At 46.5% G+C, this 27,832-nt stretch overlaps 1 protein-coding gene across 1 annotated transcript in view; it reads left to right on the forward strand.

Annotated features, from left to right (window-relative positions):
* PREX2 (phosphatidylinositol-3,4,5-trisphosphate dependent Rac exchange factor 2) overlaps positions 1-27,832 on the forward strand; it is a 1,458,907-nt gene that overhangs the window by 248,319 nt on the left and 1,182,756 nt on the right. Inside the window, exon 4 of the mRNA XM_069621155.1 lies at positions 13,949-14,071. Coding sequence (XP_069477256.1) covers positions 13,949-14,071 — 123 coding nt within the window. The remainder of the gene's footprint in view (positions 1-13,948; positions 14,072-27,832) is intronic.

A 27,832-nucleotide genomic window follows, 5' to 3' on the forward strand; every position in this document is an offset into this window, starting at 1 on the left:
AGTAACACAGATAAGAGAAAGGTCAGCACAAGGATAGTTCTAGCAATACTATGGTTCTGAATTAAGGGGGGATGGGTTTAAGATTGGGACCATACAATGCAGATATATTATGGGTCACTGTTCTTCCTATTAATACTTACAGAATAAGTTATTAAATTGGACCGTCAGTACTGGTCATGGATTGGGTCTGTCAAGGAATGACAGCACATCAGGCGTGGGACTGGATCAGCTAGGCCGGTCACCGGATTTGCACAGGATCTGCCCTTCTTGTTTCTGAGTATTTCAGCTCAGCTGGATAGCGAGTTCTTCAGGCAAGCCTTCTGGTAGCAAGCCAGAGAGTTTCAGGATACTAGTTTTGAAGGCCTTCCCACACCACAGCGCTCCACTGGGTTGTGAGAATAAGTTTGAGGATTTAGGCCTTGCTGAAAGTCAATAGTTCTCTACTGTTTGGCAAGAGTCTTGGCATCTGGATCTGGAAGGAAGATAAAAGCTGGATGTAGATGCTGGATCAGAGTGCTTCGCCGGAATCAGGAAAGTGAGTGAATCAGTGAGTCCGTGTATGGGCTAGCTTAGCTAAGCTTGCCCCTGTGAACTGGGATTGGATCTGGACCTCATCTCCCCCTTGCACCTGAGTGATTGAAACCAAGGCCGGATGATGTCACATTTATGGTTTAGCTTTACAGTCCTTAGAAACCTCGCCTCAGCCACTAGTGTCAAAATTGGATTTTATCATAAATACATTTTCTACATTGGTCACCTCTACACAAATCTCACACAAAGATTCAATATTTTAGGTAGCATCTGTTCATCAAAACCCCGCAGCTGTGGGATCTTGTTTCGCCTTTCCACAGAATTTTGTCCTTTTCGCCACATTTTGAACACATTTTCCAAATTTTCTGCAAATTTACACAAATGTGTGTTTTTAACATAGGGATGTGTGTGTACATTTTCATAATTCTAACATTAATACCGTTCACATAAAACCACATATAGTGCCATTCCTGTCCAGATTATGTTACACAGTTCTACCACATCTTAAAACGTGCAGCCAAAAATTAAACTACAACTCTGTCCTTTTTATATTTTTCACCACTTTGAATAACAAGTTATGAGTCTCTAAAAATTGTCTATTGTTCATTCTTAACAGCAAATGGTCCATCCCTTTGTCTCTCCATGTAGTCCAGGAGTAGCCCCCGCATTAGGACTTTTTATATTCACCATGCTCCATTAGATTGCATGAATTTTAGCACCAAGCAAGATTTTAAATGTTGAGAAGTGTTGTGTATAGGCATTTCAGAGTTTTTAGCAAAAAAGCAACTGTCATTTGTAGGCACATTTTTCGGTTTCATTTACAAAGCGCTGCTTCTCTCTCTGCACTCTGTTTGCTGGTCATGGAGCCCACTGGCACATTTTCTGCAGTGTGTGCTCTATCCCACCACATATGCACCATGGGTGGCAGGTTGTTCATCCATCTTTTTGTGCGTTTAAACACACGGTTTTGGAGGTTTTTGGCACACACCAGAGTTTTGCCGCCATTGTTACTGTTTCTTGCACCATAACTATCGGAGTGATGCCGTATAAGAGAGTGGAGTGGGTGAACACATCCCACAATGTACAGTGGCCATGGCCAAAGGTCATGACTAGTGAGCGGCAAAGAAACTACAGTATAACAAAACCCTTGAAGTTCTGTGAAAAAAACTTTAGTTAAGGGAGAGTTAAAGTGATCCGATTTAACATGGAAAAACATAGCAACAAAACATTTTAAATTCAGTGAAACAACCTTCATTAGAAGAGAGTTAAGGTGATCATATTTAACGCAACAAAACCCTTGAAATTCAGCACTCGTAGTCCATTTTAACTTTGAGCCCCGTGTTGCACAGCGTGAAGATCAGTTATTAGATGACTTATAACTTTGGCGCCATTCAACAAAACTGCACGAAAGCCTGCAATAATCTAATAGGCCCAGATTTAAATATTGTTCTAAAGTTTGGTGCTGGTTCGTCAAGACGGGGCAAAATTAGAGGGGATGTTTTATAACTTTGGTGCCATTTGATGAATCCACACAAACAAAAAAGGTTAAAGACCCAACTTTAAATGTTTGTGCAAAGTATGAAGGGATTTTGTAAAGATGGGACACACTTGTAGAGGGGTCCCAACATTTTCTAAATTGGCATAGTCTTGAATGGGAAAAAAAATGTTTCTTTGCTTACGGTGCAGCCCAAAGTGTTGGACGGATTTGCAGCAAACTTGTGCGAGGAGCATTGGCAAGGACCAGAAATCATGCCTTTGCAAATATGGCCTGTGCTTTATTTTTTTAACAGTGTCAAAATGTAGGTGCAAAAAATAGTGATATAGCTGCCCCGGAAAATCTGGCCACTGCCAGTGCCCGGCTATGGGGTTAAAGTGGGCATGGCCACCAGGGACCGACTATGTGGTTAAAGACGGCAGTGGGCCTGGCCGCCGGGATGGACAAGTGAGAAAAATAGTGAAATAACTTTGGTACCTAACGAATAGGCTGTGGGCCATGACTCAGACAATCTGGCCACTGGCCATGGCCACCAGAGACATGCAACTGAGTTAAAGCAGGCACCAGGGACCGACCATGTTGTAACATTTTCGAAATCAGGATAGGCTTAAATGGGAAAGACAATTCTGCTTGTGGCTACAGCCTGAAATGCTGGGTGGATTTGCAGCAAACATGTGTGAGGAGCATCAGCAAGGACCTGAAAGCATGTTTTGCAAATCTGTCCTGTGTTTTATTTTTTCAAAGTGTCAAAATGTAGGTAGCATAAAATAGTGATATACCTTTGGTGTCTGGGCAGTCAGGCAAATGTAGACAGATGTCTACTATGATTTGCTTATTGGGGCCTGCGGCATTGGAGAAGCCCATGCTCCATTGATTGTGCACACTGGACATGACTGCAAGCCATGAACACTGGCAATTGGTCACATCATGCTGATATAATGGGAACTGGACCAGGATGCAGGCTAGGTGCAGTGGATAATGGGGGTGGTTTGGTGGGGTAGGGCCATGGTTGTGCCTCATCCCTTAGTCACTTCAGTCATGACTTGCATCCCCAGCATGCACTGCTGAAAATGACACACATCAGCATGCACAGTGGAAGGAGGTTTATGTCCTTTCAAGTATATTATTATGAAATATTTTCACTTATAAAACCCCTTGAAATTCAGTGAAATAACTTTTTAAAAGGACCTTATGGTTAATTTGCACTAATAAAAACCTATGAAATTCACTGAAAAAACTTTGTTAGAGGGACGTTATGTTTAAGTTGCACTGATAAAAACCTATGAAATTAATTGAAAGAACTTTGTTAAAGGGACATTATGGTTGCAAGGTAAAATCAAACACCCAAAGAAATTTGCCAGTTATGGTAAGCTATGCAACCATATCTCACACCACTCCCATGTACTGCTAAGACTAACACCCAGGACATCAAAGATGACATTGCAATTGGCATCATCGATCGCATCACTGATGACATCAGATAGGACATCAATCCTGATGATGGAAAGTCCCTAGAAGGGGCTCTGTTTAAAGTTTTGCTAGCACCATATGAAGGTGATCGAGAGGCCGCTCATGAACACAAAATATACTTAGTGAAACAGAAACGTTGTACTGACATTTTGTTGTTAATACCGCAATCTAATAATACAAATACATAGGTAATGGCTGCAGCATGGACCATAGAAGTAGAGTGTTTTTAATCACTTATGTTTGGCCTGTAGAATCATAAGGCAATGCCTATTAGAATCTTGACTAATGTCAAACTTAACAGCTAACAATACAAACATTACTACAGACATGTCTTAATACAAAAAATAAACATGGAGAGCATCAATGCAAAGAAATCTGAGGCACATACCGGGAAACTCTCGTAAGGAGGAAACACATACCATTACCAGAAAATGACACTAAGATTAGGGACCATCATCATGTACACACATTGTATTGTCTGCCAGGGGCCTGCTTATTGCCCATGCCTGTGCACCATGACCGCAGGCCGAACCCTAAGGAAATTACCTTAAGAACATTGCACAAGGTGAAGGTCTACATAGACAGCACCTTTAGAGTATGAGTAACATGTTTTCAATGCAGTATGACTAGATCAAGTCCTCTGCATACAATTCTTACTGTCAATGATCAAAGAAAATACCCAGAACATGTGATGTCATCAGCAATGTCATCGATGATGCCATTTGTGATGTCATCTTTGATGTTCTGGTGGTTAGTTTTAGCAGTGCATGCTGGTGGCGCGAGATGTGGTTGCATAGCTTACGATAAGTGGCAAATTTCTTTCATTTTTTTATTTTACCTTGCATCCATAACGTCAATGAATTTCATAGGTTTTTATTAGTGCAACTTAAACATAACGCCCTTTTAACAAAACCTTTTCAGTGAATATTTATACATATATTTTTTTATTTTAACTTTTACTTTTTAAAGTTGGTATATAGATAGATATCAATATATTGCTATTGTAATCAAACAATAAATACATTGAAAAAATACTTGGATAAAATCCAGCATAATTTGTGTACTAAGTATAAACATCTAAGCTATATCATCATAAAGTGAAAGTTATTGGACACTAACACGATAGATGGATGCATATACTGACAAGATTCATGAAGTAAATAAAGATATTAATGCCATATCTAAGACAGAAAAATACAGTATAAACCTTCCATTATTTAATAACAAATAAGAAACTATAATATAAAATCAAAACCCCATGTTATTAATGCAGTGGGTTATATTTATAGTCATACTAAGCTTAATCTTGACACCTTGAAATATAATCTTTGAGAGACATCCGGATGCAAGATGAAATATACTCACTATTTGAAATATTTGATCTAAACTTAAGTATCAATTTATCTTCTCTTCTAGTAAATATTACCTAAGCCCACCAAGGTTGAATTGATATCAAATGGTCAGGTTTTCAAGGAAATAGTTGAATAATTATCATCCATATTTCCAAACAAACATTGTGGATGAACAGGGCAATAATACATCATGTGTAATAATGGACCTATTTGAGCTGAACAATGCCATCAATTTGTAGAGAGAGAAAGCTTTACTTTAAATAATCCATCAAGGTTCCAAATAAGTTGCATAAGAACAAATACATTCATTTGTGACAGAGTAAGGTCCAACATTAATACAATTTCCTTTCCAAGCCACACAGACCAGTTTGGATCCACATCTTCCAACTTTTCAATTAACATTAATTCTCTCCACTTGTATGTTAGGATACGTTTTGCATGTAGAGCATCTTTTAAGGATGTATGCATTTTGAAGTGGCAAGACCACTAGACGTCCATGTAAACAGACTTTTGAGAAACCATTGATGGTGAACAGATGTCCTTTCTTCTTAGTGAGGAATTCAATATATGAACTTAATTGTGTATAATATGCACATTTAGACTCACATATGCTAAACCTATTAGTTAGCATTTCAGAAGTCTAAGAACATGTATGACTCAGACATATCACCAATGGCCACAATGCCTGCATCAGTCCATTGCTTCTACATAACACATTTTTCTGTTTATTAGTGCTGTTTTATTGCCCCAAATTGCTGCTCTAAGATTGACACACAATGTACCATTCCAGTCTTTGTCCATTTCTACCAAAGGTTATTTCATAATATTAAATAAGATTGCCGTTAGACAAATTCAACGGTTTTCCTTTTATGAACAGGCTAAATTGGAAGAAAGGGCAAATGGATATCTTGATAAAGTGAGCAAATTCGACTACCTTAACTTCTTATTTTCAAAATCTGTTTACACGTGTGAATTCGTTTTAAAGACACTTTGTTGGCTCAGTCATGCAAGAGACTTTATAAGTATGAAACACAAAAGTATTGTCTGAGACTGTTCACAGTGCCTAGTTCTGGGGGATGACCCATTCAACCAGAATTAATAAGGCAAAAAATGTTTTTTTTAAGCAAACTATTTGCAGTGCCTAAATGCACAGTAGGGATTTGCATGAGGTCAGAGCTGCAAATGCCTGATTTAGTTTTAAATATTTTTATTGGCATTTAGTTAAAAACATTTGCGTTTCATGAGGTTGATGAGGATCATGCAGTAATGCCAGTTTTTGATAATAACCATCAAACAATCAATACAAAACAAAACAAAACAGGTCAAGCGGTTTTCTACTACAATCTTGACGTGTGGGGACATGGGACCGAGCGGGCGTCCCGGCGTCCGGGGTGCAGTTGTTGCCCCTTTACTAGAGGAATCCACTCCAGATCTCATATAGTAGGGGTGGGCAGTTTGCCGCCTTGGCATGGGGGGGCACACTTCATGGTGTGCAGTTCATTCATGGGGGGTCTGTCGTCGGATGGGTGAAACATGTCCCACACCAGTGTTTTCCAAGCAACCCATTTGTTGTTGCCATCCAACCCTGATCTATTGACCGCCTTCATCCATACCTTAGTTTCAGCCTCCGCCCATCTCTCGAATTCCCTGTGCCAGTGTTGGTATTGTGGCCCCCCGACCATCTTCCATGACATGGTGATGGTTCTCTTGGCCAGGATGCATGCAAGGTCCATAAATCTGAGCACATGTTTATGTTTGCCGATCCTGGGGTAAGTTCCAAGCAGGCACTCCTTTGGTGACCACCCGTACCGGACAACACTGGCTGTTCTGCAAGCTTGTTCTATCCGTGACCAGAAATCCCTCACCCACTCACAGCCCCAGAACATGTGTATCATGTCAGCTTCCTCCCTTCCACACCATGGGCATCGCGAGCTAGCATTCTTATTGAAGGTGGCTATCCTGTGTGGGGTCATGTAAATGCAGTACAACACATTTAGCTGTATCAATTTGAAACAATGGTTTCGTGACACTGCTTTGGGGTAGCTCAGCACCCTCTCCCAATCCTGCTCCGTTGGTGTCGTGCCCAAGTCTTCCTCCCATTGTTCTTTTAGCGCTGCGCTCTTGGGGTTGGGTGTGTCTATGAGCATGCTATATAGTCTTGAGACTGGGCACCAGCCATCGCTAAGGTTGTACATCAGAGTGAGGATTGGTTCAGCCTGCGGCTCATCCGACCAGCCCTCCCAGCCGTCTCTGGCCACCTTTCGAACCCGTTAGTACCACAGGAACTGCCCACCGGGGTCCCCTTACCATTCCTGTATTGAGCTGAACTCCCTGAAGGCTTCCTCATCGTACATGTTTCCCGACGTGTATATCCCATTTCCCTCCCATCTTCACAGCGCCGCCAAGTCTGTGCTGTCCTGGCATGCATCTGCCGCTATTAGTATTTCTGGGGAGTAAGGGTGCGTGACCTTTAGTACAGCTCGTGTCCTCTTCCATATTTTCCTCCCCAGTGTTACCACCATTGGAGTGTGCTCCGCCGCCCCAAGAGTTACCCAGAGTGCTTCTTTCAGTGTGGTGGGCGCACCTAATTGTTGTAGCAAGCTAGTCTCCGAGGTGGGGTCATCGGACAGCCATTTGACCACGTGGCTAAGTTGGGCTGCCAGATAGTACTTTTCCAGATTTGGCAGTTTCACGCCTCCCTGGTCGTATGGCAGGTATAGTGTTTTTAGTGAGAGTCTGTGGCGAGCAGCGCCCCATAGGAACCCCCGGATCAGCTTCTCCAGTATGCGAAAGAAGGAAGCTTTGATATAATAATGCACATTGTTAAAGAAGTATAAGAATCTCGGGAGGATGATCATCTTGGTGATAGCTACTCTGCCTAGTAGAGATAGCGGTAGCTTGGCCCAGAACTTCATGGAGTTCCTCATGCCATGCAACACTCTAACTGTGTTATGTTCGTGTAGTTGTTCAGGTGTGTGTTTGAAGTTGACCCCCAGGTGCTTAAACAAGACAGTTGCCCATCTGAGGCCAACAGCAGGCAGCGTGCTGGAGTTGCTCCCCCTCAGTCCGGCTATTGGGAATATGCAGGATTTGGATCTGCTAAAGCTGATTCCGGATACCTTGGCATAGTTATCCAGTATGTCTAGGATAACTGGGATGTTTAGGTGTGGGTCCCTGACATATAAAAGCACGTCATCCGCGTAGAGTGACAGTAGGTGCCCCACTCCCCCAACCCAGATACCCGCATCTAGATACTGTTTGATAAGGTATATCGGTATTGGTTCAAGACCCAGGACGTACAGCATTGGGGAGAGCGGGCAGCCCTGCCTAGTCCCCCTCTTTAAGTCCCAGATTGCAGACACCAACCTCCCTGTTTTAACCCTGGCTTTGGGATTGGTATACAGGATGCGAACCCAGCAAATAAAGATCTCCTCAAATCCAAACCCCCTCAGTGCCGCCAGCAACCACTCCCAGTAGATTGAATCAAACGCTTTGATAGCGTCCAAGGAGAGTATAGTGTATTCCTTTTGGGATCCCTCGGTCTGCGCCAGAATGTGTTGCAGTCTGCGTAGGTTTAAAGCAGTGCTGCGCCCAGGTATGAAGACTGTTTGATCGCTATGTATTAAGTCCCCAATTATTCTATTCAGGCGTTTGGCAAGGATTGTGGTGAGGATTTTGACGTCATAGTTTAGCATCGCCAGAGGGCGGTAGGAGTCACAGCTTTCCGTTGGTTTCCCAGGTTTGGGTATCGGGACAATTAATGTTTCCTTCATAGACCTTGGCAATACCCATTTGGTGAATGCTTCTCGATAGACCTCGAGTAGTACCGGTGCGATGATATTGTCATATGCTTTATAGAACTCTGGGGGGAGTCCGTCGCTACCCGGTGTTTTGCCAGAGGCGAGGGACCTGATTGCCTCAGTAATATCTTCACCCGTTATTTCAGTGTCCAGGGCCTCTCTCTGTGTTACCTCTATTTTGAGAAGGCCTATTTCTTCCAATGTGTCTAATATATCTGAGTGTGCCACTTGATGGTCGTGGCTGTATAAGTGGGAGTAGAAATCCCGGAATGTATCATTTATGTCTTGTTGTATTTTATGTGGTGTGCCTGTTTCGTCCTTAATTTCAGTTATTTGGTGTCGTGGGTGTTCCCTTCAGCATTACCATTCTAGCAGCCTGCTTGGTCTGTCACCCTCAGTGTGCGTTTTGGTTGTTTTCACTGTGTAGTCAAATTTGGAGAGCCTACCCCATGCTTCTAAGTAATTTCCTCACAGCAATGCTAGTTCTTCCTCTTCCCCCTGTGTATCTTTGGTGTTGGCTATCTTGTGTTTTATCTCCTCTTCCGTTTTTTCCAGTTCAGCCCTTAATGTTTTCCGTATGCCTCCTGCTCCCGTGATGGCCTCCCCTCTGACAACCACTTTCATTGCTTCCCATACTGTGCCCCATTGTTCAACACTGCCCACGTTTATTTCCATGTACTCTTCCAGTTTGTCCCGTAACCCCTCTGCAAAAGCCTGGTCTGTCAGGGCATCAGGTGACATGCGCCATAGTGGTATGGGTGGTCTGGGGCTCCTCACTATCCACATCACCTGCAGCGGGGAGTGGTCCGATATTGACCTGCCCAAGTATTCAGCCGAGTCCATTTGTGGCTCGTAATGTTTGGGTACAAATATTTAGTCTATTCTGGTGCGCAAGGAGTGGGGGCGGAGAAGTATGAGTACTCTCTGTCCATTGGGTGGAGTTCTCGCCACACGTCGACCACGTCCAAGGTTTCTATCAGCACGTTAAGTGCACCTGTCGCTGTGTCATTCCTGGTTACTCGTGATTTGGATCTGTCCAGTTCCCAGTCCCTAACGCAGTTAAAATCGCCCCCCAAGATGCAAAGGCTGTCTTGGCAGCTGGCTAGTTTGGCTCCCAGTGTGTCCAAGTGTTTTGGGATTCCGTGATTGGGGAAATATGAGTTTATTATGCTGATTTCAGTCTGTTCAATCCAGCCCCTCACCACCAGATATCGTCCCTCTTCGTCTGCCTGCCAGCTCGATACTTTGAATGGGACCAGTGGGCTAATCCAGATGAGCACTCCCCGGGCATATTTGGAATAGGGAGCCCCTTAACACTGCCCATCCCAGTGATCTCTCAGCACCCACAGGGTTTGTTGCGTCATGTGTGTCTCCTGAAGCAGAGCAATGGACACCTTTTTCCTATTAAGGAAAGACTTAATTCTGTTTCTGCGTATGTAGGTGCCCAAGCCCCGGACATTCCATGTTAGGATTCTAATGTCATTGGCCATTTCGGTGTGTGCGTCCCCGCTGGTTGGCTCCGGGGTCATCCAGCCATTGATCTCGCCCCAGCTGATGAGCTGGTCCATCGCTCCAGCTGAGCCTACCCCCCACCCAATAACATTCAACAGCACACCCATTCATCATGTTACATGCCCCATTTTGTGTAGAGATCTGACTGCTTTCATGTTAAAAAAAAAAAAAAAAAGCTAACTTGTAACCATACCAAAACTAGGTAACTGCGCACAGCAGCCACCTTGTGTTTGTGGCACTCGAGCACCCCCGCAACTGACAGGCCCTCCAGGGCCAATGCGTGTGGTCTGTGATGTGTCAGCAACCGGCCGAAACTGAACGGTTCGTGGGGTGTGTACTTTTGCCCCGTCGGAGGCTCGCTCCTCGCTCCTGCCTTATAGCAAACTGTGGTGACCTTCTTGGTTCTTTACTTGCGCCCATGAGAGCTTCCTTTGTTGCATTCCACCTCCCTCCCCATAGCTGTCTGGACCGCTGTTCCTCATGTGACCGCTTCCCGGCCTTCATCCAGGTTGTTGTGCTCCAGCCACATATTAGCCGTAGCCGGCGTTTCTAGAAAAACAGCGTGCCCTTTATAGAGGACCTTGAGACGGGACGGGTACATCAGCATGTACTTGAGGTTCAATTGCCTGAGTTTCAGCTTGACAGGTACAAAAGAGTTCCGAGCCCTCTGCACCGCTGGGGTGTAATCCGGTGATATGGCTCTGTTGGCGTTGTCCCGGCGGATCACTCCTCCTTCTCTGGAGAACTTCAGGATTGTTTCCCTGTCGCGAAAGTTCAGTATTTTAGCTATCATGGGTCGAGGATGTGATCCCAGGGGTGGCCTTTTTTGCAGTGATCTGTGGGCCCGTTCCAGCGTGAACCCCTGCGATAGTTCCCCAGCTCCAATCTCCTGGAGTATCATGTTTTCAACAAAGTCTGTTGGGTTGGACCCTTCCATTCCCTATGGGACCCCCAAAACGCATATATTGTTGCATCGGGCACGCACTTCTGCATCTTCTGCTCGGGCTTCCAGCATTCTGTTCTTCCTTTCGAGCTCTGTCAGTCGCCTCCCCAGGTTGCTAGTGGTTTCTGCTGTTTCTTTCAGGGTCATTTCGGCTGTTGTGACTCTTTCCGTGAGGTTTCTCATGTCTTGTCTCATCATTTGTACATCCGACTTGACCTCCTCGATCTTGGTGTCAATGAAAATGTGTAGGGCTGCGATTGCTTCGAGCACCTGGTTATCCTTGCTAGCAGAGCTCTCTACAGGCTGTGCAGCCTGTGTTTCTGGGGCGCTTTGTGGTTGCCCCTTTTGCCTGGCGATGTTGAAGGAGTCCATGATCGTTGGTTCCTTTTTCTGTTTCGTGGATGGCATGTCCCCAGTGACGGTTGGGATTGCAGGGGGTATCGGTTCTTCTCTGCCGGCGTGCCGTTTGCCGTTTATGCGGCAGCATATGGCTCGTGGGGGGGGTCCCTGGGTTGGTTCCGTCTGGTGGTTTCCCTATTCACAGTTCTTGTGTCTTGGGTTTCAGGTTATCCACTGGCCGCACGGTCGGCAAGAGTGCAACAATATTATTTAGTGCCCTGGCGCTGTGTTGGCGATGCTGTGTTCCCCACTGCCGCGCAAGATGTGGACCTCTCTATTCAGCTGATGCAGTGCTCTGATTCTGCCCAGCACTGCCCGTGCTGTGCTGTCGCCTCCACGTGGGGCCTTGTAGATCACCCCCGCCGTGCGCCCACTCAGGATTGTGGCCACGCGCCTGGCAGGTATCGCTTTGTGTCAGGTGCCCCCTGGTGGGTTCCGTCGCTGTTGAGTGCTGGTGACCGTCTCCAGGTCTGGATATGATATTCTCCTCAGGGGGCAGGGGTTCGTGCCACCAGCCACAGGCACCGTAGCAGGTCCAGAGCACTCTGCGTCGTTTGTGTGCCGCAGACCCTCGTGTGTGGGGGTCCCTCAGAGTGTTGTGTCACCCGCCATCCCTGTCACAGCGTGCTCTGTTGTAGTTCCCAGCTCACACAGCCCTCCATGGTTTGTGGAGGCTGTGGTCTATTGCCCCAGGATCTGTGCTCTGGCGCTCTCAGTTAGGCACAAGATGAGTTGCCCCCAACGTGATATGGCAGGCAGTGGACTTCAGCACCCTGCCCAGTGCCTCGTTCTCAGCCCTCCCAGCACTTCTGCAGCAAGTACGTGGTCCCGGGGATGGTGTCCCAGCTCTGGGTCATCCGTTGTTGCATGTCCCTGTCCACGGTATGGCCAGCGTCACCCGTGATCTGTGGGGGACCACAGGAGGTTGTGTCCAGGTTTCACGGGGCCCTAGCCCCCGTGCTCGCAGTATGCTTAGCTTTGTGTTCAGTGGGAGCGCAGGTGTGCCACATACCTTTCGTCCCTCGTGGCGTTTCACTACACACGTGTGCGGAGGATGCCAGTTCCTCCCCAGCCCGCACCCGCCGATCCTTGATCAGGGCGGGGTGCTCCGGCTCCAACCGCCTTCAGCTGAGCCACACCGCCGTGCTTCAGGGCAGCGGGCACGTGTCATGGACAGCCCGGGCCGCACGCAGCAGGAGACGGCCTGCCTTCACGCGTAGGTCCGCAGTCTCGCCTTAGCGTGTGAGGGAGTCCCGGCAGCCACCACAGCAGGTCTCCATGACCCCCGGCGTCCTCCACAGCACCTTCTCAGTGTGCCAGAGCGCACAGCGCCGGTGGGCTTGCTCAGCGCCGCGCGTCCTTGCCGCTCCTCCCCCTCACTGCCAAGCCGATGTCACATCGGCCATCTTGAAGCCCGGGGGTCCCGACTTTGCCTTTGTCTCCTCACCCGCCCGCACTCCGTTTTTATGATTCGTGCGGTGCGGGGGCTGGGTAAATGCCTATTATGTCCGCTGGTGCAGGCAAAGCCACCCGGTTGTGTCTTTTGATTGAAGAACGTAGGATCTTTCCAGGATCTGGGCAGGAGCTGCGGGTGAAAGCGTCCTCACTGCATGAGCTCAAGCCACGCCACCACTGCAAATGTCTGATAGAGCAGTTTGAGGTGGATCCCCCTTTGGCTAAGATCCTGGACGCATCCAGAGGGAACTTTATACAGAACACCCTTGCTGGTGTTTAATCTCTAGATAGGACAGGGGACATACAGTGACTGGAAACAGTAAAGGGGGTGCCAGTGAGTTGGGCTTGGAGTAATCTTGGGCTAACTGCAAAGTAATAAACATCAATGATAAATTAATAACGAAAGAGGCCTACTAGGAAAAAGTGGCCCAGGGTAAGTGTGAGAAGACATCTCCAAGCCAAATCCTTATGGCCCATTTTGATGCCAAGTAGAATGGAGGCTTGAGAATATCTGGTAAATTTAAATAGCCCAGGGGTAAGGTCACTTTTCTTTAGATGTTCAGTGTCAGATCCTGCCCTTTAGATCTTTAGCAATCTCTTGGGAAGGTGCATTTGCAAAAATCACGAGGTTGAGACACACATGCATTTCTTTCTGTCCTGTCCATGCCGTAGCAGGTTAAGTAAACCCTTTGCTGACTGTTGAAGGCAGCAGGAATCGGATCAGTGTGGGGCACACAAAAGGTTTTAGCACTGACCTTGCTGTTGCATGATATATGTCAAGAGAGTGGCAGGGGCGGGGGAAACAACTCTTAATATATTTATAGTTTTTAATGTATGCTTATTTGGAATTTAATGTATCTACATTAACAGTTGGTTTTAATTGTAATTATAGTTTTTGCTGTTTTTATCATTGTTTTTGATGACTCCAGTCAATCAATAAACTTAATGGTGAGGACCATTATAAATGAATGTGTGTGTTTCTATTTTTTAGATGTTGTTTTCAAACATTGAAGATATCCTCGCCGTCCACAAGGAATTCTTAACCAAGGTGGAGGAATGCCTGCACCCGGAAGCCAATGCACAACAGGAAGTGGGAACCTGCTTTCTGCGCTTTGTAGGTTTAAGATTGATTTTTTTAATAATGTGTCTGAAGCATTTTCTCTTACTGACTTGGTCTTAGATTATAATCAATATTTGTATGAGGAGAGGAATGGGAAAACATGCACATGTTGCTAAAGGCCTCTGCATTGAATGTAATGGGTTCCTTTAAGGCAATAAGTGACCCCCAAGGCCACGTCACTGTTTTAGCTCCCTCTAAGAGTGTACACATCTGCACTCTAAAATGAGCATATACTGTAGGGCAGAAGTGGTTGGGACGGGAGGCATCAGGAGTGGGTAGGAGGGCAGATTTAAGTAGTCCTTCAGCTTTACCCTGAAAAATGCCCGCCACTGAAAGGCTGCTAACTGGATCTCTCTGTCCCACTGAGGGCATTCCAGCTAATGTTGCCCTACAGTTCATGAGCAAGGGCACCCGCTCTGAGAATGCAATACTGGGAAAAGCAGTGATGCAACCACATTGAAAATAATTATTGAAAACAGGGTTCCCAATTCACAGAATCTTCCATTTCATGTGCAAAGTTCAGCAGGCACAAACGGATGCTTCAACAGCACACAAATAGCATTCGAATTGTGAGTCACATAGAATTCTTTATGCACCATGAACTGTTTGTGCCTGCTGCAATTTGGACATAGAAATGGACCTTATTCACACAAAAAAGATCAAATCACCAGAGACATTTCCCTTGACGATAAATTTAACTAGGAAATTGAATAGATAAACAAAGAGGTTTTAAAATGTTTACTTGATAGTGGTGTTGAACCTTTCGGGAAATGAACCACCTCTAAGGATTTCTTTTTTGAAAAAGTGACATTTGTTACTGGAATTATATATCACCCTCCTGGCCACTAAGTCGCATGCCCATTTTTTTTCATTGTGACTTTTGTAATTTGACGGTGGGAACCTGGCACGTTTTCACTCAGACTTAGTCCGGTCCCCGCTGCCAAATTGTCAGCATTTGCACTGTGGGTGTGCACTGCCTTTTGCCCTTCACATTTGCACTCTGCAGTGCATAGTGAGTAAACGCTGCTTGGAATGCTGGCATGCCTGGCAGCGTTTACTTTTCATTGTGAGCTCTGCTTGCCATGCTCGCATGGCAAGGATGCTCACAAATGAAATGCGACCCTCCCCGACATACAAGCATATCTTGGAGGGTTTCATGATCCCATGGTAAGTAGTGTACCCAATTTAAAAGAAACCTTCCCCGACATTTCATTTGAATTGTACACGCACCGCAGGCAGCGTGTACAATGGATCCCAATGGGGTCTGTCCGATTTAGGAATCTCGGAATCTCCGGCATTTGCGCGGGCATGAAAATCCATGCTGCGCAGATGCTGAAGCGTGTGCATGAGGAAGAGGGACGATGCGGCGGAAACGCGAGTTGCGTTCCGCCCGTCCTGTCCGACATACAAATGAATGAACATGTGGCATGGCATGATTGAAAGGCGTTGCGCCGCCGACAAACATGAGCCCCATTGGGAATCAGTTGCAATTCCTGACAGCCACAATTTGCACATTCTTCCGGCTGCAAATGTCCAGCTTTCTTTCCTTTTTTCCCTTTCTTTTCATTTTTTTTGGATTGTAACAGCAAAAATAATTCTCTGTGCATTTTGATTGTTCTGTGGCACCATGCTATAGCATTTATAATGTTATTCTGTGGATAACATGTTGAACCTGACCAGTAGGATCATTTCTGCAAAAATCATAGCAGTAGTGGAAGTGACATCACGCAACCCATGGCCCTTCAATGATATCACAGAGCCATTGGCGTTCATGAAGTGCATGGTATGTATGTTATGCACTATTTATGAGAAACTAGAGGCTACAGTACGTTAATGAACAGCGATTGACACCAGCGAGAAACAAGCAGCTGTTCAGACCAACACAAGCTGACGCATTTTAAACATAGCACTAGTCAGGGGAGTCGCAAAACACTTTACTATGTTTCCAGCCATCAACATATTAGCAGCAATTACTTCTCCTATGTAACCTCAGAAGATACCCATTTCCCTAGTGTTTCCATCGCTTTCAATCAAGTTTATTAGTTGGAGGCTCGGGGCAGAAGGTGCAGAAAACACGTATTTGCTGATGTGTATGGCTCGAGTTCTGCAACTTCAGAGGAAAAGGCGAGTTTGTGATGATTTCGCTGGGAAAGAGCGTCGCTGCATGACGTCGTTCATCCCACGCACAGTGGAATAAACAAGCGTTGCGTGCCCGGAGTCAGGGACACCCGCACTCTTTCTTCAGCGTCGTCACGAGTCCAGCTCCGGACGGCTGGAAGAATGCTCCTGTTATGCAGCAGGCGCATATCCTAAAGTGTGAGGCGAAGGAGCCCTTTCTAAGGTGATGCGCTCATTCTGCCTTTGCACTTTTTTAAATCATAAATCGTGCCCTCGTAGCATCACTGTTAGCTAAATTGCTCATTTTTGTTCTTGTCAGTTTCAAATGTTTTAATCATTTATTTCGCATTCTATCAACAGTGACCAAATGGCACAAGTGTTTTCTCAACTGAGTACCTATTGTTGATTTGTAAAATGAGGCCGGCTATATTACAAATATCCCTGTTCCCGAAAGATGAACACGAAAGAGCTATTTATTATGGAAGATGAATGCAGATATTTCCATTCTTATAGTAATTAGCAAAACTGAAGGTTGACGGCTGGATGGGTTTGCATTCATTATGACCGCTGGCATTGCTCAGGGCAAACCCGCAGACCATATTTGTTCAGCCTGCATGTCATTACAGAAAGGGAAAGATCATATGCACGTCAGGTTTGGGCCCACCCCAAAAGAGGTAGTCCAGCCTGCTTTGCCAGGTTACATGCCTTCTGTACGAGACCACAGGCAGCTCCAGTCAGAGGTGTTGCCAGGGGTGTGGGGGGCTCAGGGGGCTATAGCACCGGGTCATTTGGTTGTAGCCCCGTATTGAAGCTCAGGAGCTACAACCAAAATGCCAGCTAGCCCCGAGGCTGCCCGGCCCGACATTATCTTAGCCCCTGATCTTTTCCAGACCTAGCAACACCCTGGCTCCAGACATGCTTGAGACTCATTGGCTATGTAGGCCCATCAAGCTCAAGAGGCATTTCGGGACATACCCGTAACACTCAGGGTGACATTAGAAAAACTGAAGGTTGATGGCTGGAAGGTTTTCAATTAATCATAACATCTCACACCAATCAAAAAGAAATTGCTTCATCCCAGAGGTCAGAGAGACAAACCACTGGTGGAGAAGGCGTTCAGCTGACAAGAGCGTGTGTCATCGCTTCTGGACTCCAGAGCAATGTCTAGGAAGTGGCGTGCCAGTTAAGGGCAGAACAGTGAAGGGTGAACACCAGCTATGGACCAGCCTCTTTGCCTCTTAGCCTATGAGACTTTGCTGTGTCCTGCTACTTGTATATAAGTACCCCCAATTGCTTCTTCTGAGCTGCACCCTTGCAAAGCTCTTCTCATGCCATCTCTTCCTTTCCCTTCTACATCTCTCTTCACTCTCCTCCGTTCGGATCCATCACACCACTCTCCCCATCCCTATCACCTGTTCTCTTCAAAGCCACCTCTCTTCTCGCTACACTGCTCTATATATACACAAAACCTACTCCAACCCTAACTTCCATTTCACATCCTCTTCACGCATCTACCCCCAATGCCTTTGTATTTCTCTGACTCAACGTCGGTATGCTTCTGCATCTCACTTTTTTTCTATTGCTCTTTGGAATGCACAGTCTGTCTGCATCAAAACCTCCTTTTCCTCTGACTTCTTGTTTCTCATTCTCCTTCTCTTGAACTCATTACCCTTACTGAAACCTGGTTCTTTTCGTCTGACTCTGCAACCTTTGTTGCCCTTCATGATCCTGCCTACACCTTCGCTCACTCTACCGACCCCACTGGCAGTGGTGGTGGTGTAGGACTGTTTTCATCCTCCAAACTTCCTATCTCTCCTACTCCTCTATTTCCTATGACAATCACCCCTGCATTGGGGCAGGGGCAGACATGGGCAGTAACAGCCTGCCAGCCCAAGGAAAAACGAGGGATTCAGTGAGGGCTGTGGGCTGTTACCGGCCATGTCTGCCCTTGACAGCAGTTAAGTGGGCAGCAGGGAGAAAGGGGGGTGGGAAAAGGGTTTGTTTGGGATCTGGTGTGGACGGTGGGACAGGGTGGGGATGTGGGGAGGCATCAGGTAGAGGCTCCCTGTTGTCTCAGCACAATCAAGATGGTGCCACCTGATGAAGGGCCTCGGGTGGCTGGAAACAGCGGGTGGCACAGTGTGTTCTCGCCCACTGTTCCGGCCACCTGATTAGCTGAGCGCCCTTCTCCAGTTGCAAATTCTAATTTGTTCACAATCACTGCCCCCTATTGCATACATATTATGGCCACCTGGTCCGGTAGGTCAATTCTTTGACCACCACTCCCAACTAATTGACTCTCACCCTCCGAATCACCACCTCATTGACGTTGCTGACTTCAACCTCCCCTCTCTCTCTGCTGCTCGATCCACTGACTTTTCTGTCTGCTCTCTGCCCACCTATTCAAATGGAAACTCCCTTGACCTAATTCTCATGATTCCATGTGTTAATATCCCAGCAAAAATATCGCCATACAAGAATGGCACCTTTTTTTGTGGCGATATTAACCCATGGAACCTGGGGGGATACCCCTGCATCCCCCGCTCCTATTTACCCCATAAATTATCCCCACAAATAATGTCGCATATGGCCTTTCCCGGCGACCATATAAATGGTGACATTATTTGTGTGGATAATATTACCTCATTCCATTCTCATCTCCTCTCAACTCTCCTACTCTAATATCTCCACCGCACCTTCTACCTCCTATCACTCTGTTGTCTTTGGCTCAATATCCACTCATGCTTCTTCCTCACTCTCTACATCTACTACAACTATTCCTAAGCACCACTTTACCTCCTCCAAACTCCAAGACTACCTCTCAGACCTACACCACTCATTCTCCTCCTACACTGAACTCACCTTTCCATCCACTGAAAAATCCTTCAATAACTTTAACACTGTTCTTTATGCTCCCTTTTCCTCTCACTACCCTCTTATTACACTCACTCCTAAATGAGTGCCCTACTCCTCACGGCTAACCCTTCCTGTGCCCCCACTGACCCACTGTCCCTGCACATTGTGAAGCACATAGCTCCTAGTGCTGCTCTACATCTTACTTTCCTCTTCAACTCCTCTCTTGACAATACCACTTTTCCTTCATCCTAAATAACAGCTACTGTCATCCCTTGCCTTAAGAAACCTGGTCTGGATCCTAATTGTCCTGATAACCTTCACACTGTCACTCTTCTACCACACTATTCCAAAATCCTAGAGTGAGTAGTATTGAAGCGACTCACTGAGTTCCTTGATACTCACAACCTCTGTGACTCTCTTCAATCTGGCTGCCAACCTCTGCATTTTTCTGCGACAGCTCTCTTCAATGTCAGCAACTTCATCACTTCTGCTCAGTATGCAAACCCTTTTTCTATTCTTATTCTTCTCAACCTCGCGGCTGCCTTCGATACTTTTGGCCATTCAGATCTTCTCTCTGCATTATCTCTGCTGGGCATCAGAAATAAGGCCCTCGCTTGGTTTGCTTCACACCTTGCCCACAGACACTTTTAGGTATCCTGGTACAGCCATACTTCCCCACTCACTCCTCCCCCCCTTATTATTGGAGTTCCCCAAGGGTCTGTACTTGGTACACTTCTCTTTACTCTCTATACTTCAGCTTTTAGCGCCCTGATCTCCACTTATGACTTCTCCTATTAATCCTTTGCTGGCGACATTTAGATCTTCTTCTCATTTCACTGCTTATCTGACAAGCTACTGTCAATAATTTCAAACTGTCTCTGCACCATCATATTTTGGATGGCTTCTCACTCGCTCATGCTCAACTCCACTAAGACTGAAGTCTCTACTTCCCAGCGAAACAGGCTCTTCCCCTCCTCCTCTTCGCTCCTGACTACCTTTGTTACTCTGCTTCCGCTTGTAACATTGGTGTCATCTTTGACCCATCGCACAACTTCTCGCTCTTCATCTCCATATCTGCCACTGCAGCCAGACTCAACCTCCTCAATATCAGAAACATCCATCATCTTCTTCCTTTCCATACTGCTAAACAGCCAGACTCTTCCTTAGGCCTTTCTACATCTGACTAGTGTGTCAGTCTCCTCTATGGCATTCCCAAATGTTCTTTTTCCCCTCTGGACAAAGTTCTCAACTTTGCGAACCGCACACTTTTCAACCTCTTTCGCTTTACCTCCTCTGCAAGTCGCCATATTGGCTGGCTATCTATGACACAAAGGGCTAAGTATAAACCTTTTCTCATCATCTTCAAAACTATCTTTGCACTTGCCCCCCCCACCTATCTGATCTTCTCAATCCCTATTCTCCTTCTTGCTCGTTAAGATTATCCCCAGCACTCCTCCTTGCCACAGCTCGAGCCCCCTGTGCTCCTTCTCATTTCCGCTCTCTCTCTTCTCGCTCCCCTACTCTGGAATGCTCTCCCTCACACTCTCCATACTACTCCAATTCTGCCACTATTTAAATCCAAACTCGATGTTCTTCTTCTTTCTGAAGAACCTGTTTCCTAGCACTCTACGCTACTGCATAAGCCTGTTTTCCTTTCTCCCTACCCTTCATGGACAATCCTACAGCACTTTTCTGTCACTCCTTCATCCTTAATTTAGCACCTTCACCACCATCCCGTTCCAATGTCATTCTGTCCTATCCTCATCCGTGGTTTATGCTTCCACCTTCCCATGCAACATCTGGTCTGAAAGGCACATTCTTTCACCCCATTTTAAAGGACTCTTGTCCTCTGCTCTGTTATCAATGGTAAATTCTGTAAGCGTGTTTGTGGTAAAGAAGCATTGCTTTCCCTGTAATTTTTATATATAAAATAAGTTATGGGCACATTGCTCTGGGAAACCCTCCAGACCATTGTTTTTCAGCCTGCCATGCCATTACAGAAGGAGAAGACCATATGCAAATCAGGCTTGGTCCCAAACCAAGAGGGGCAGTTTTGCCTGAGCTACTAAATCCCATGCATTGGACCTCAAGCAACCCCAGTCATGTTTCAGCCTCATTGGGCATCATCAGTGAGGTGTAGCTTGGGTCCCTAGGTACAGCAGGCTCAGGGCCCGTGACTGGACATGCCTGTCCCACTCTGGGTGAAGTGAGCATGTCTTCTAATAATGAAACCATTTTTGTTATGATCCAACTTCTGTTGATCTACCTGTACCCCATGAAATCTTCTGATAGCCAATGCTCAATGCTTGGGCATTCATAAATTGCCTTCAGTAGAAGAGCGGAAGTGGCTGTGCCTCAGAATCCAAGGGCATTCTTTCTGCATCCACCATTCTCTTGTGTTTCACAAGCAATGGCTGGTCATTGGCTGATGTATGCAGGTTTGAACAGGTTTAATGTGCCAACATTCTTAATGCCTATCTTTCCACAAAGTGTTTGTGAAAGAGTGATCCTGCTGTCCTTAGCTATGTCGGAAAAGTGCTTTAATATATACACATTTGGGCCTACATTTGATCAGATCAACTGCTATGAATTAACCTTCCATTGAACATGTAGCAGGAATGGGACGTGTTGAAGGAGGATTCATCACCTATTAGTACCCAGCACGGTTTTTCTTGTTGCTCGCAAACAAACCGATTGGTTCATTTGTGAGCCTTACCTAATGGTAAGCCCTTTCAGGCTTTTGCGTGATCCTCGCACCGCTTTGGTGTATTTGTTTCCGCCCACCATGGAAAGGGAGAAGGGGCTCCATGTAGTCCTTTCTCCATCTTGCATGGCAGCCATTTTTTTTGTTTACTTTTTTCCAATGTACTTCAATGGCCACCATGGAAAGGGAGAAGGGACTACAAGTAGTGCCTTTTTTCCGCTTCCGTGGTGGCCATTTTCTTTGTTTACTATGGCTGCCACAGAAAGAGAAAACAGACTGTTTTCTGACCTCAGTGGACATTTGTTAAACTTATTTTTTCTGGCTGCGAAAACCAACACGTCTGGCAGCCGAAAAAAAAAAAAAACATCAGTAGCCCTGTCTAGTGGGCTGGAGTACTTATGGCAATAAGCCCCTCGGCTGTGGGCCATTACTGCACAAGGTAATGCAACTATGGGCCCCCGTGGCATTACCTTATGTGGTAATGTCCCGCAGTCGAGGGGCTTATTGCGATATTATAATTGCTCTGGCAGGCCAATAGCAGAACCCCGCTTTGTGAAACCTGGGGTGCAAGGAGACTATACACTATGAATCCATAAGAGAGAAGATTCAAAGCTGCTGGTTTCCCTATGACTATGATATGATATGATATGGCATTTATAACGTGCCTATAAACAAGTGTTTCACGGCGCGACGAGGCAATGGAGGGGGAACAGAGGGAAGACAGAGACAGCGATCTTACTAGGTCAGGTGACATTGAGATTGCGCAAGTGCAGGGCAGAGGGGAGGGGAAAAGTGCTAAGGGAATGAGGGGGCAGTGCAGTACATGGGATCAACAGTAAAAATAAATAAAAAAATTAATAAAAATACCGCCATCTGGTGGCAAGTGCAAGGGTAAATGCAGACAACAAGTGCCAAGTGCTGGGGGGGACTGTAGGGATACAGAAACAACCCCCGAATGCAAGGGTTGCCAGGGGGGCAGTGCATGTGTGCAACTGGCAGGGAGGGGACCTGGGCACGAGATCAGAGGGTAGCCAGGTGACCAATGCAGTTTCATTTTCAGCTAGGAGTTCAGCAGGTGAGAAGGAGAGAAAGCAGAAGCAAAGAGGAAGGTCTTGAGGTGCTTCCGGGACCGGAGATGGTTCTCCTCAAATTTCAGAGAGGCAGGGAGGCTGCTCCAGAGGGAGGCCCCAGCTGAAGAGAGATATACCTCCAACTTGTTGCTTGGAGAAGCAACTGACCCTGAGGGAGTTGGAGGCAGATGAGCGAAGAGCTTGAGAAGGAAGATATTTACAAAGAGAGAGTTAAAGGTATTGAGGCCCCAGGCCCTAGAAGGCCTTGTGGATAATGTAGAGGGTTTTGAACCTAATCCTCACAGCCACTGGGAACCAGTGCAGAGATTTCAGTCCTGGAAAGATACGATCCCTGGGCTTGAGGCCAAGGACAAGTCTCACAGTCCTGTTTGGATGGGTTGCAGAGGGCAGAGAGTAGAGGTAGGCAGATTTAGAAAGAGGCTGTTCAGTAGTCCAGCTTAGAGAGAACCAGAGCTCTAGAGACAGGGAACCTCTGTAGGAAGGAGAGGAAAGGAAGAATACCTTTGAGGAGGGGCAGCTGGTAGTGTGACTTCTTAGAGACATCAGAGATGTGAGGAGAGAAGGAGAGTGTGGAGTCAAAGATGACCCAGAGGTTTTTAGCCTCACAGGTGGGAGCAGGAAGAGGTCCAAGAGAGGCCGTCCAGAGAGTGAGAGGAAAGGAGAGAGCAGGTGTGCCGATGAGGAGAATCTCAGTAGTCAAGGATACGGCAGAGAACAGGACAGTAGGACAAACAGTGATCAGGGCAGTTCAGGCAGAACAGAGGGCACCTGGGAGCAGGGGGCGGGGAGGTGGGCACATGGAAGCACAAAACACATGGTCGGGGAATGCGAGGAAGTTGCTAGACACGCAGTTAGGGCATTGGCAGGAACCACGCAGTCAAGGATTGCGAGGGACCATGTGGGCAGCGTGAGGCAATGCGCGAAGCACACAGTCAGGAAACGTGAGGAAGTTGCAAGGACACGCGATAAGGGAGATGCGAGGAACAACGCAGTCAAGGATTGCCAGGGACCATGCGGGCAAGCACGAGGCAGGGAATTGCGAGGAAGTTATGAGGACACCCCAAAGGGAGTTGCGAGGAACCACTCAATCGAGGATTGCGAAGGGACCACACAGGCTAGGGCGCAAGGCAAGCGTGGGCCGCGCGGTCAGGGGATTGCGGGAGGATGTGAGGACACATGATCAGGGAGTTGCAAGGAATCATGCAATCAAGGATTGTGAGGAACCAGACAGGCTAGGGAGTGGGGCAAGCATCGGGCACGCGGTCAGGGGATCGCGAGGAGGATGTGAGGAACCACGTGGGCTGGGAGAGAGCCTAACGCGGATCACACAGCAGGGCGCAAGTAGGAAGTGAGGACACATGAACAGGGGGTGGCAAGGACCCACGCAATGAGAGATTGCGAGCGACTGCACGTACCATGGTGAGAGGCAAGCGTGGAGCACGTGGTCACGGGATCGCGAGGGGGTTGCATGAACACAAAATCAGGGGGAAGCGCGGAGCCACTCAATCAAGGATTGCAAGGGACCAGGCGGGCTACGGCATGCACGCAGAGGCAACGGGCAGAGCAAGTGGGGAGTGCGAGAGGCCTTTCAGGTAAAGGGATGAGAACATGCACGAAGTGAGGATGGAGGGTGTGGGGAGGGCAAAGAAGTGCAGAGCAGCAAGCAAACTCCCAACTTCTTACCTGGCGGCCGCAGACAGGAGGGTGAAACGACTGCACTCACAGTCTATGCTGCAGACTCCTTCGTCACCCAACACCTGCATTGCTCAACACCTGCGTCGCTCACACAGTGACCTTGTCCTGCAAGGGCTTTGTTGCAGAGGGTCCCGTACCTTGGATTATATAGGCTCGGTAGCGTGGACGTAACAAATGTGTTACGTGGAAAGTCGGGCAGAGTCTCCTGCGAACCTGCGTCGCTCAACACCACAGCCTTGTCCTGAGAGGTTTTGAGTGGACAGCACATATGAATAGTTTTCTAGATCAAGTTTGTATTATTCTATTAATTCAACATTTATTTATATGATATGTATACATGCTAATTATTTGACATTAGTTGACTCCGCCATTGCACCTGCAGTCATCCGCCACCTGGTTAGGTAAATGTCTCAGTCGTGTAAACCCTTTCCCTGGGCTGTAGTGGAGATGGGAGGGCTAGGTGTGCCCACTCTAACTTGCCAAACGGCCCTTTCAAAAACACAAGAAGGCAAAGCCATGCAAATTAATGCTTGGGCTTTCTCCAATGCTCTTTAGGCATTAACAAAGTTGCTGCACTCTTTGGCAAAAGGATCACCAATCGGATGCGGTTTGCCTTAGCACCCACTCCAAAGAAGCTAGTTTGACCGGCATAGCATCAATTTTCCCAGGAGGCAGAGTGCTCTTTTTGACCAACTCACTCATACTACTGGATCCATGGGCACGCCTGTAACATTTCCAAGAGGACCATAATCTGTGTTAATGGACAGGGCAGATCCAAGAGCTTTTCTTGGAATGTTTTCCATCAATGTTCTATGTATTTCTTAGGAGCCTTGTTGCATTTAGATATAAAAGGCAAAATAATGGTAGAATGTGAGAGGGTCAGTTTCGGGTGTAACAGCCATCTCACCCTCCAAGTATGACATGAAGCATTCTGCCTTGACCGTTGCCCTCACTTCCTTGTCGATAGACGCTTTCCATTTAAAGCACATTTAATACATGACCCAAGGAGACAGGGCCCATTTGTTCAATTTAGAGGCATGTATTCCTTCAGGGCTGAACATACCTTGGTTCTCTGTCTGCTCTTCTCAAGGTCTATTGGGTACCATGTGGCAGTCATCTACCTACATCTATGATCATGCCACTCTTCTTGCAAACCTGTGTTGTCTTCTCCATCCTCGGATGCAGACATAGCTTTCTTGATTGGACCTTGCTCAATACCAGAACATGGTACACACGTAGTGTCTTTGGCCTCTGTAGAAAAAGACAGTGCACTGCCTTTAATACAAAGGCGAAATCATTCTCAAATTCACATTTTCAATTTTTTTTGAAGGAGACAACAGAGATCCTTAAAATGACATCTAGTAGCAAATCGTGCTCCTCAGCCACAACCATCTACTGTGTTCCAAAGTAACTTAGGAAAAAGAGCCTAACTTTAATCGGGAGGGTCAGAGGCTGGGTACTGTCCCTTTATTGAAGGAGGCCACTTTAAGCCTTTCAAAAGCAGACTTAGCCTCAGGGAGTGCAACCGTCGCTTCTCTAACGGGTTTGGGCAGTGGCGGACAAAAGTAGCAGGTTTCTCCTGGGCAACGGATCTTTCTTGGACCCTGCTGCATTCTATAGCTAGCTCTATAGGGGAAGATCAGGGAATCTGCAGGCATGCGGGAACCCATAGTGCCAGAGAACTTCAATGTCACCCTGGTGATGGCCACTACTATATGATGACCACTACCATGGTATGCATTTTGTGGTTATTTGACCTACGAAGCATTTGTTTTGACTGACAGAGCTCTATCTGGGCACGTTGGCTCCTGATCCACCGATTCCTCTTCCTCAAGGTTTTCCTATTGCGGTACCTTATCTCGAAACTAGTAGACTCGTTCTTCATCCTCAATCTCCTCCTCCTGTCCTGACCAAGGTGAAGTGGACATGGGAAAGTGATAATGCCTCCTTATCTATGTCGGAACTGACAGGAAACAAAGGACCGGATTGAAGAAATCAAGCGTCACAAAAAAGAGCATCAGGATATGAGAGAACCAATTGAGACTGTAGAAGACGGACTACAACGTGTCCCTCTGTTACAAATAGCCCTTTGTGTAGGCAGCCGAGGATCCTCTTTTGTCTCCTGAATTGCGAAACAAAATGAGAGTAAAATGTTGGTATTGGACAACACATGAGTGCAAAGGGTGGCGGGAGACATTCCCAGAGTCCTGTGCTTGAAGCTGTAGGACTGCGCATGTACCCCGAGTTCCACAAGTGCCAGCCTGCTGCCTCAGCCAGCAAATTGCCAACAACGTACAAATTGTCATATCAAATATACGTTTTTATTTTTCATTTTATATATAGGAATCTCCAAATTCACTTAGAACCATCAAACAATAAAATAATGGGGAATATAGGAATTGTGAAAGAAATATAAATCACTGGAATACAAAACGGAATAAACCAAGACATGTCCTCCAAGATAGCGCATGACGAATCAGAAGGTTGACTCTTCAAACACTTCCAAATAATTGTGTGAGTTTGTATTCTTTGTATTGGTTGCGGAATGTTAGTTGTCGATAGGCCCCCTTCATTTTCTCAATGTAGGCCTTTGCTGTGAATGTGGCCATCCTCTTCCTCCCTCTGCTCCCCTGCCCACCTTTGTCTCTTGATACTATTTTGGCACCCTGAAGTAGATGGCTTCTGTTTGCAGTGCCTTACACAATAAATGCCTATCTCGCCTCCCTTTCTCCTCAGCTTTGTCCTCTAGCATCCACCTCCCTAGACCATCTAGCGCTAGTTCCTAGCATTACAGCTAAGTCCACCACCCCCTTAAAGTGTAAAAACTCTTCCATTGCAATTTCCTGCCACTCCCGGCTATTCTCCATCTCCTAGTCCTCATCATTCCTTGTTGAACTTTATCTCTGCAATGGGCATTGCCTCTGATCCCTCCCATCAGCACTACAGATAATGGCAGCATCAACCTCTTTTACTCCCTAAAAATAGGCAGATACTCAGAACAAAAGACAATTAGGGAGTTCAAATACTCCCAACAAAAAATCAGAAACCGACATATAGGAACTTGTGCCCCTGCTTTCAGCCACACAGCTCCATGGATGTGCTTGGGGCAGTAGTGCACATAGTACCACAGGAAGAATCTGCTATTATTACTGCCTCACCTGCAGTGGTACAAATGTGTCTTTAAATGTGCATAAATAGGTAGGTATGAAAAAAAAACATTTATCACAAAAACATTTCTGTTTTACAGTTAAAGCATGCGTTCTGGCTTGTAAAACACATTTCTTGGCACGC

Source organism: Ambystoma mexicanum, chromosome 5q (genome assembly GCF_040938575.1).
Source record: "Ambystoma mexicanum isolate Mex_15411 chromosome 5q, UKY_AmexF1_1, whole genome shotgun sequence".
In the NCBI taxonomy this organism is placed as follows: domain Eukaryota; kingdom Metazoa; phylum Chordata; class Amphibia; order Caudata; family Ambystomatidae; genus Ambystoma; species Ambystoma mexicanum.